The 10,979-nt window shown below is 44.3% G+C and overlaps 1 protein-coding gene across 4 annotated transcripts in view; it reads right to left on the bottom strand.

Moving 5' to 3' along the window:
- Positions 1-1,120: 1,120 nt before the first annotated feature.
- Positions 1,121-10,979, bottom strand: part of LOC142805602 (ornithine decarboxylase-like) — a 51,842-nt gene continuing 41,983 nt past the window's right edge. For all 4 annotated transcript variants that reach the window (XM_075891202.1, XM_075891199.1, XM_075891201.1 and 1 more), the window contains 5 exons: positions 7,178-7,312; positions 5,781-5,946; positions 4,967-5,120; positions 2,755-2,858; positions 1,121-1,517 (listed from right to left, as the gene is read on the bottom strand). In XM_075891202.1, coding sequence (XP_075747317.1) covers positions 1,146-1,517; positions 2,755-2,858; positions 4,967-5,120; positions 5,781-5,946; positions 7,178-7,312 — 931 coding nt within the window. In that variant the 3' untranslated portion in view covers positions 1,121-1,145. The remainder of the gene's footprint in view (positions 1,518-2,754; positions 2,859-4,966; positions 5,121-5,780; positions 5,947-7,177; positions 7,313-10,979) is intronic.

Below are 10,979 nucleotides of genomic sequence, written 5' to 3'. Positions count from 1 at the left end.
TTTACGACATGACGCACCGCGTGTGCTCCTTAGTGACCGTGGCAAGACATTTCTTTCACATGTCCTTGCTGAAGTTTTAAAGGCCTCTAACACCATCCACAAGACCACATCAGCGTATCACCCAGAAACTAATGGTCTGACTGAGCGTTTCCACCGAACCTTGTCCGACATGATCTCTATGTACGTGCAACCAGATCACAAAAACTGGGACACAATACTTCCTTTTGTCACGTTCACATATAACACTGCCATACAGCGTACAACGAATTTCAGCCCTTTTTTTTCGTGTATGGCCGTGTACCGACTTTTGTTCTGGACACCACCTTTTTGTCCACATCTTCCAATCCATCTTCATCTCTCCCGGAAGAGTTCGCCGCTCGCGTCGCCCGCTGCCGTAAAATCGCCCGTGCCAACACTACTACCATTCAGGACAAGAGAAAAAACGACCTTGATGCGAAGCGTCGAGTTGTTGTGTTCCGCCCAGGCGACGAAGTCCTTTTGTGGACACCTGTTCGTGTACCTGGGCTCTGCGATAAATTCCTTCACCGGTATCTCGGTCCATACACCGTCCTGGAACGAACATCTGAAGTCAACTATCGCGTTGCTCCTGTCAACGCGGCTTCTGATTGTCGTCGCCGCCACACCGAGATCGCCCACGTCTCTCGACTGAAACGATATATTCGGCGTCCCAACCCTTTCTAACTTGCTGCCCTCTTTCGCGAAGGGGGGAAAATAGTGTGAGCGCTGACTATGTACTTCATCTTCATCTGTATGACCAAACCATTGTAGTGATCATCATCGTATGTCACGCGGGCTGGCTCTCTGGCTCGTGCGTCTGGATTAAAAAAGGATAACCTGGTTGCTGCCGTACCGGACGTGGTCTCATAATATATATATATATATATATATATATATATATATATATATATATATATATATATATATATATATATATACATATATATATATATACATATATATACATATATATATATATATATATATATATATATATATATATATATATATATATATATATATATATATATATATATATATATATATATATATATATATATATATATATATATATATTCGAATGTTTGTTTTTCCCCCTTTTCCCCTACAGAGACTCGCACCTCGACTCAGCAAGGCAGGGCGGCTGCAGGTGCCAGATTAGACTGTTCGTCGCATCCCGTGGCTTCAGATCGCCACCGTGTCAGGAGACTTCTCTTGAGCACGCCCTCAGGCTGGCCGTATCCGCTGCGCAGGGGAGACACGTTCAAAATGTCAAGGAGCGCGCTGACGTTTTCTTGCGGCGCGATGTAGTGCACTGCCGGATACGGTAAGCCGTTGAAGCCTGACGCCCGGCTGAGGGAGTAAGCCCCGATGTTGTCCATGAGCAACCATTCGCCCACATTTACGTGGAAAAGCGGCTTCCTCTCGATGCAGTCCACTGGATTACACGTACCGCCCCACACTGTGGTTGGGACACCACACGGTCTTTCCAGAGGTTCCTGCATGTGTGAGAATAAAATAGAAATACACCTGAACATGTCTTCGTCTCTTGTTCGCTAGTAATCAGTGATTGCGAGGTTCTACTCCTCCCGTCGTAATAAAGGGCAAAGCTTGTGTCGCACTGTAAAGTACACGAAAGAAGAAAGGAAGCTGTCTTTCACAATACCCTACAAGCCTTGTGCATTACAACCAGATAACCCCGTATTACATACTTTCAAGCTGGATGCCATCTGCTTCGTCAGTGTACCTGTGAATCTTAAAACCAGGAAGCGCAATATCGACGAGGACAGGAAGGAACACTTCCTCGTCGATTTCGTGCTTCCTACTTTTAAGACTATGAACCAACTAGCCCAGCAATACACTCGTTTAAGATATCTGTAAATCTGGAATTGCATGCATTAGTCAGTTGCATAAATGGGGCCGAAGTAGGCCGTCACTAGCTGACATACCAGAGAAAATATGCTGAATCAATAACATAAGCGATGACAACTTGTGAAACTGCGTTTATTCACCCTCTAAAAATTTTCTACAATCTCACAAAACGTAAGGCAGCCAATTCTGGGTCTTGAGAATGATGCATTGATCGCTTTACTTTTTTTTGGGGGGGGGGGTGTAACTTGGTCATCAAGTAAAATACCGAATTGTAAAGTGGAGAGGCCTGTTCATGTCTAGTTTATTAAATGTGCCTGTGAATTGATGTGCTGATGTTCAATTGAAGAAATAGCAGTAATTTTTATGAAAACACAAAGAACAAAAAAAAACTGGATAGAAAGATAAAAACACATTCCGTATTCTGTAACTCTTGATCAGTATTTTTGCACATGTACTTCATTTTATTGCATTAAAACAACTGAAGCATTTTATACACCGTGATTTCCTTTTACGAAGCGAATCTTAATGTCAACCAGTTTTTAAAATGTATGCATTTTGCCATGTTTTATTTCACAGCTTTTTCTTAGCGTGACGCAATCAATACGATGGTGTGAAAAAATGAAGACACGCAGTGCTATACTGATCTGTTTCTTTCATATGAACAGAGTACTTAAGTTGTGTGTACATGCTTAGAGATTGGTGCAAACAAAACTGTTTTATCTTTACTGTAAGCTCAAAGCACGACTGTAGTGGAAATAGCGCTTGCGTTTAGCTGCTTCAAGTTTGAATATTAGCTTTTGTGCAAAAGAAGGCACAAGACAGGTTTTCACGCAGCAAAATGACAATGTACAATGGCACGCCGACCTGTAATGGCCAGATCTTCACGTCCAAATAATCGTAAAGATTCCGCGATACGCAGTTGTCCCTGGATTCATTGATGAACACGTCCTGCTGAACTTTTTTCACACCTACGTTAAAGAAAAAAGAACAGTAAATTTAGAAACAGTGTGTGAAATGACTTAAATGTACAGCCTATCAATGCTGTATATCGGCTGTATATAGCCTACTTATGCGAGATGTGCGGAGATTATTACATAACAGAAAACACAGGTTTAACAGGTGTAATCCCGTCGCAATCTGTATTGTAACAAAGCAGTGGATTTCAATATTGACAGCACACTATACTCTCTTCTTACATGACGTAATGACACTTTCTTGCATCGCCTCCTGCTACTCAAAGCTGCATGTGCACATAACATTTCATTCCGTATCCAGCGTGTGCCACCTGCAAGACTCATGCAGTTATGACGACGAGGATGTGCATCATCTGCTGCCTCGATCGTGCCAAATGCACTCCTCATGAACAGTGGTTCAAGCACGAACTCCGCTTAGTGAGCTGAGCGTTAACTTTTAAATGCGAAGCATTTCTTAGCCAACTTCGGTGGCTTAGAGCGTTATCTATCTATCTATCTATCTATCTATCTATCTATCTATCTATCTATCTATCTATCTATCTATCTATCTAGTCGCTTACGTTCGGGTGCTCTCGTGGTCACTCCCTCAACTCGGCGTGAACCAAAATTACCATGAAAGGGTAAGATGGTTTGACGAATATGACGTGCTAGTCAATACATGAATAATGTCGAAATCCCGTCACGTACGTCATCAAACAATTCCCGCCAGACAGTGGCACATACCCATGGGCGGGTATGTACCGCTGGTATGTGCCCCAGGTGATTGACACTTAGTATCTATCCAGGAATGGCGAGAACACACATGGCCAGTTTTAAAGCGTGAGCATTAAGGAATACTCGACATCAGTAGCGTCGACCCAACGAAGACATAAAATAAACGTCAGTGTTAAGAGCAACCTGACATATATGCTGCCTTGATCACCGACGAATGCAAACAATAAATTTCAGGGTCGCCGGAATCGAACCCAAGCGTTTTGTGGGGCAGTCAAGCATTCTAACACAGAGCTACGCCAGGTCTCGGAACTACTTTTCAAGTAGACGCTAATCTTCGTGAAACGCCAAAACTGGTTGCAGTGCTGCCTACCCAATTTTTTCAACTATACATATGTACTCCTTTAGTACAGCCGTCTCATCGGGTTAACGTCAGTTGTGGTTAGGTGCCATGCGCTGAAGTTGACTTATGTAGCAGTGTCCAGGGCCAGCATATTCGCAAGCATCAGTGCTTCATATCAGCTTCTGTTGTTGCTAATACGCATGTTTCAGTCGATATCGCTGTGCAAGCGCAAACAACTGGTTATATAAACATCTGCAATTCTACAACATATGTCTGTGCGAGCAACATCTGTACATATATTTAGCGTCATTTCATGACGTGTCGCTCAACAAAAAACTGCAACAAGGTCACCTTCCCTCCACATGCTTCGCATAACGTCAATGCCCAGGTACGTGGGATCTGCCGAATTTTTAATTTGGCGAAACAACCACATAATTTTGAACTTAAAGTGAAAGGCAGAAAGAAAAAGGAGTGTGGGCTGTAACTGCATACAGCTTCTAATGAAACTGACTTGGACATTGCGTGGCATCTGCCGGAAATTTCTGGGACGAGCAGTGTATTTAAAATGTTTCCAATTGAGCTAGATAGTTGCCAACAGTACATAAATAGTACCGTTCACTGATGCCTGCACGCTAGCTGGAAAAGCTTGTCTCGTGTCTGTGATGCCCGCTGTGTAGATGCCCTCAGCTTAATGCTAGCTTTGCATTTTGCTTTGCCAGATGGCAGAGGCTAACTGTCGTGTAAGCTAGAGAGCAATCGGGCTAATACACGAAGTAGAACAAGGTCTAATCTAGAAAAGATATGTAATAATACACAAAGTCTAGCAAGATAAGCCTTTTTTGGATAAGGACAGTACAGTCTCTTTTGCGTGAATGTGCGCTAGGCATACCATGTGTTAATGCACATTTCTCAATAACAAACGGCCCGGAATTGATCATCGAGAGGTGACTTATTACAGAGCGCATGTAGTGCTACGGATACAGTGCTGAGTGAGCAAGAAGACGTCCTACGAATGATACTGCTCACGCGTTGTGAGTGGCTCACTCACCATCTGCTGTAACATCACGGTGCCTCTTTCCAATGACTTGGACGATGAGAGCATAGGCGGATGTCACGAAGAACTGTCCGGGCTCGGCAAGAAGTTGCACCCCACTGGACACGGGGAAGTGGAGATCTGTAGCCAAGCGTATAGCTTCGCACACCTAAGTTAAAATAAAAAAAATAGCCACTGAGCGATACAATCGGTAAATCAATAATCAATAGGTAGGATAAAGCACACTCAAGAAAACTTCTTCGAGATCCCAAGCGAAACTGTTCAAAACCACATGCCTTGATTAGATGTTGACAAAAAAAAACAGTGTCTGATTTGAGAATGGGCATTTGCACACTGTAGAAGGATCGTTTAATTATTGTAAGAGAAGCATCAAAATTTTCTTATTGCTGCCAATATTTCATCACTTGAGTTTAAAAAGCATAAACAGGGAAGTGGCAAAGGCTCTTTAGAAATAGAAGTTCCTTCTTGAATAAATAATTTATTTTTCAGCCCAGCACATTACCAAGCCGAATATTACTAAAGCTTCCAGCTAACAAAATAATAAACACGCAGAGTATATGCGCAATCATGAGCAGGTCTTTCATGAACGTGCATATGCATCTTATAGAAGTCACAAATTCAACCTATAGAATCAATCCAACTAATAACTTCCAAAGTCTCCATAGTGGCATAAAAGCCACACAACACCGACTTTTTCAAATGCACGTAGATGAATGGAAAACCACCGAGGCTGCTTAGTAGGACCAACGATCAATGCAACATTTGCTAAGAGAAAGGATATTACGAAAAAAAAAACATGGTGGTTTACCTCAAGAAATTTTTCACGTATTCTCAAACCTCCAGGAAAGCCGCCACCAACGTCGAGAACACTCATCGTGTTGCCTATGCTCGACGCCATGTCAAATATTGCTTTCGCTCGTTCGATTGTGCGTGCGAAGATCACAGGGTCCTGATAGGCGCAGCCAACGTGAAATCTATACAAATCAAGGAAATAATGGCATTGTATTCTGTTACGCACGAGCAGACCAGGTGAAGCGTCTGATGTCGACGTATGTTTCTCAAATTAAGTCAGGTGGGTGGAGAGGGGGGTGTCAAGCGCTGGTGACTGAATGTTACTGATGTTTCACTCAAAACTGCGGATATTCATGTGTATGCGTTAGCGTTTCAATTATAGACGAAAACATTACATGCGCAATTGTTTCAGAGTGTAAGACACGAATAACTGAACACGATAGAGAGCATCTCGAAACCTTGGTTTTGGTTCGTGATGTTTCGCTCTTTTATACTCATACAATAATCAGATAAGCAGCCCGCCGATAATGAGCGATGCCTGCACAATTCGATTTGTCAAGTACTAGAAAAACATGCAGGGAAATGCGTGCTGCAGCTTTTTTACAACACTAATGTGCTAGAAGAAACAGACAAAGTCGAGGTACGGAAGGCAAAAGAGGACAACACGAGCGCTCGTGTTGTCCTCTTTTGCCTTCCGTACCTCGACTTTGTCTGTTTCTTCTAGCACATTCGTGCTCGCGCTGCAGCCCTTATTACTATGAATTCAAACCAACTAGCCCAAAAAGCCATTCTTCATTTTACAACACGTCGAAAGCAACCCAAGCACCTTTGCGGGGTCAATAGCCATATAGTTTTCATTTCTTCATATTTGTTTAAATAAAAAAATAATGAAGTTGTTGTCACTGTTACTTGGCGGTGGAAACACCTTTACTTTTTATTGTTATAATTAAAAAAGAAAAAACAAGATGAACTACATACACATATACAATTAATTAATATTCAATTGCAATGATATAAAAGCTCCTTTTTTGGGCAACTCAATGTAGAAGAGTTTCTTACGTTAACCATGCCTCAGTTATACTTCGTTTCGGTACGCGTGGCCAATATCGACTAATTTTGATGATTTTCATACTAATAATTATATTTAAGGTATTTCGTGCTGAAAGCACCATATGGGTATGAGGCACCCCGTAGCGGAGGGTTCCGGAAACTTCGAGCATTCGGTTCGTTTTAGCATGCGCTGACGTCCCTCATTGCACGGGCCTCTAGCAATTCATATACATCAAAACGTAACCGCGGCAGCAGGGATCGAACCTGTGACCATCGGGTCACAAGCCGAGCACTCATCTTTATGAGGGGAGTATAATATTGTAAAGAAGAGTTCTGACACATTTGATGAAATTCCATACTTACGATAGGCCAACGACTTTGCTTCCACAGTTTCGTGCTTCTTGAAGGATTCTTTTCGCTTCATCGAAAGAACAGCCAAACTTGGAGTTGAATGAATGCTGGGAACCCGTCTCATCGGCTTCTATTCGAAGTAGCAGCCTGCCGGCATAACAAGCATGTACATTTGAATCAGCAGATATCAACCTCGATTTACAACTTTGTCTTTGTCTATAGTCTAATGCGAATTTCGGTGCGCGAGTTAGGTTGACGTCACTGCTCATGGTAATGTAAGGAATACAACTTGAGCGAAATACGAGGGATATCATTTGAATTTTGCATTTTTCCGCTGTTTAGTGGACAAGGCGGGGTTTGATGCAGGGTGGGTTATATATAGGAAAATATGGTATCAGTGTAAATGACACCTAAATAATTTCATGGGCATTGGGCACCGTACGCGTCTCGCCTGTATTTGTCTCAAGGTCAGCCCCTTGTTTTCCAATACCACACTTAGGCTGCTTCTTTGGGATGTTGTGCTCAGCGGCGACGTAAGGCTTCCTTGTTCCGAATGCGACTGCATTGCTTGCCGCTGGCTTTGCAGAGAAGAGCAGGTTTAAAAAAGCGAGCGTAGTTGCTGGACGGCACCTACCCGTGACAGGCCGGTGGCTGTATGATGAGGAATCGGGAGGGAAAGCAATAGCAGGTGATGACTTCTACTCGACCGGCGCGGCATCCCTTTTAAAGTCCCACTGTTGGCTCTTCCAAGTGCACGCAGGAAGGTCTCCTTTCACGAGGATATTTCTTTTGGAGCGCCCCCCGATTTTTGATTTATCAAGGGTCCCACCTTGTCTTTCTTTTCGTGATGTAGCCCCAGGTTTTCCTATGCACTGACGGTGAAGCATTGCTGTGTTATAAATTGGTTCGATATAACTAAAGAATTCATTTACCGGAGTTATATATAGTCGGGTTTGACTCTATTAACCAAAAAATACCGTTAACTGGGCACTAATGAAAACTTCTGCTCTCTTATTGGACATAATTTTAACGCGAAAGCGTTAGAAAGCTCGTTTCGAAGAAATTCCGGTGGATCCCCGAAAGCCGTTGTCACGCATCTGGAGCCCTATTCGTGGCCTGCGCTCGACTCCCCAACAAAGATATCCTTTTATGGCTTTACCCCTACATTTAGGCCACACCCAACTTGAAGTGCAAATGAGTTTTGTACGCGAATCGCTGGTGTGTCCGCCTTGTCCGCTGGCACCGTTAAGATTATTATCCCCGAAACTCGCATCTCAAAAAATGGACAATCTTTTCACTATAGAAGAACTTGACGCATCTTTAGCGGCTTCCCGACGATCATCTTCACCAGGACCCGATGGCATCACCTACGCCGCTCTAGCCAACCTTCAACAGGAGGCTAGGAGACAGTTGTTATGCTATTACAACCACACATGGCAGGCGGGCATTGTTCCCCAGGATTGGAAGATAAGTTGACTTGTGCCACTACTCAAACCTGGAAAGTCACCATTTGATTTGACATCATTTCGCCCTATTGCCCTCGCAAGTTGCGTAGGAAAAGTCATGAAAAGGATGATACCTACACGCCTAAAATGGTACCTCGAGCGCTACAACGTATATCCAAACTGCATGACGGGTTTTCGGCGAGGTAGGTCATCTCTTGACAATGTGATTGATCTCACAACATTTATCCAGCAACAGAAGAGCCTCAAGCGCATACCACTGGCACTCTTCCTCGACGTCAAAGGAGCTTATGATAACGTAAAACATAAAGCAATCCTAGACTCGTTGGAAGTTGTCGGAATCGGTGGTAGGATGTTCCAATGGAACCAGGATTTTTCAAGAGAAGGTCCTTTTTTGTACAAACCACAGATGGACCTACCATCAATTACTACACCTCCCGTGACGTCCCTCAGGGCACCGTATTAAGTCCCACTTTATTTAACCTCGAGATGAAGGTCTTCGTGAAATTCTGCCCCATACTAGGCTCATACCCATATATGCTGACGATATTTGTCTATGGACTTCGGCTGTAGCTTGTATACAAGTACGTGCAAGAGTCCAGCTGGCTGCCACACTGACATGCTCATATCTCCGCAAGCAAGGTCTTTTCGTCTCAACGGAGAAATGTGCATTGGTTGCGTTTACTCGCAGAGCCATGACAAATTACCCCGTTACCATCAATGCATCAAATATTCCATACCAAACGAACCATCGCTTCCTGGGTGTGATTATTGACAAGGACCTTCCGTGGAGTGCCCACTGCAAATACCTAAAGAGAAGGCTAACTTCCATCGCCCATATAATGCGGTTCCTCTGCGGAAAATCTTGGGGCACATCGATGAGGTCAAGGATGCAGCTACACAGGGCAGATTTTTGCGCTGCAGCTTGCAGTTACTGGCAAGTACGTGCAAGACGAACATCCGCACCCTCGAAAGTCTGCAAGGACAAGCGCTACGCGTGTGCTTAGGCTTGCTGCGATGCACCTCAACCTACGGGGCAATCATGATCGCAAGAGAGCATCCAACTCAAACATACATCACCACTGACAAATTGAGAGCCCACATAAGACACCTCTGCTGAGTTCCTGGTCACCATGTTGCAGTGTTGCCACTTCAAAGACCACAAGCGATGTTTTCAAAGATTATTTCTTCTCATAGAGAATGCCTTCCTTTTGGCTTCACTCTAGCAACAATACCAGCGTCACCTCCGTGGTGCCTACAACAACCACAAGTGTGCCTCACTTTTCCGGGAATAACGAACAAGAGCCGTCATTCAACAGTGGTCCTACGACAGGTGACATTGGCACTACTCAACGAAAAATACGGCCAGAGGACCCACATTTACAACGATGGATTGGTCTCGGCTGACAGCTCCACAGGAGCTGTTGTTATTCCGACGTACCAGGTCACTATAATGTTCAAACTATCGCATAGGACAACATCCACAGCAGCGGAGCTTGCCGCCTTACGTGCTGCTATACTTTATATCGCGGAAGCCCGACCTCAAAAATGGGCTGTGTTCTGCGACTCCAAGGCATCCCTTCAGAGCTTGCAATCAGCTTTACGACAAAGGGAGCATGAACAACTAGTGAATGAAATAAGAGAAGTGATTCACGAAGTTTTATCGAAAGAACATGACGTGGTGTTCCAGTGGTCACCGGGACATTGTGGTATTGTTAACGACCTTGCTGATAATGCTGCCCGATCCGCCCACGCGGACGCCCAGACCACACCAATTCCATTGTCGAGAACCGACGCTGCAAGGGGCCTTTACTCGTTCGCTAACGCTATGTTGGAAACTTGGCTGAGTGACCCCAGTGTCAGGAACCGCCGCCTACACAAATTGGACCCATCGAGAAAGCATCAAGTTCTATCGGACCTCTCCCGCCAGGATGCAACTTTACTGTGCCGCCTGTGGTTAGGAGTAGCTTTTACGAAGGCGTACCTCTTTCGCATAGGAATGTCGGATAGCTCCCGATGTGAATCGTGCGACACGGACGAGACAATAGAACATCTACTGTGTTCATGTGAACGTAACGCAATTCGCTACGCGAAACGTTAGAGACACTAGACAGTAGACTTTTTTCCGAAGAGAAGATCCTTGGTTCATGGCTCTACGCGTCACAGGCCAGCAAAGCGACGCGGGCATTGCTAAGCTTTCTAAAGACGACCGGACTACGCGACCGCTTATGAGCGTGCAATGGACAAGGGCACATCAACACACACGTTGCCCTTCACTTCTCTCTCTCTTCTCCTTTAATCCCCCATTCCTTTCCCCAGTGCAGGGTAGCAAACCGGACGTGCGTCTGGTT

This window comes from Rhipicephalus microplus, chromosome 1 (assembly GCF_043290135.1).
Source record: "Rhipicephalus microplus isolate Deutch F79 chromosome 1, USDA_Rmic, whole genome shotgun sequence".
In the NCBI taxonomy this organism is placed as follows: Eukaryota; Metazoa; Arthropoda; class Arachnida; order Ixodida; family Ixodidae; genus Rhipicephalus; species Rhipicephalus microplus.
Note: the sequence above shows the minus strand (reverse complement) of the source record. Positions and strands in the feature narration are given on the sequence as shown.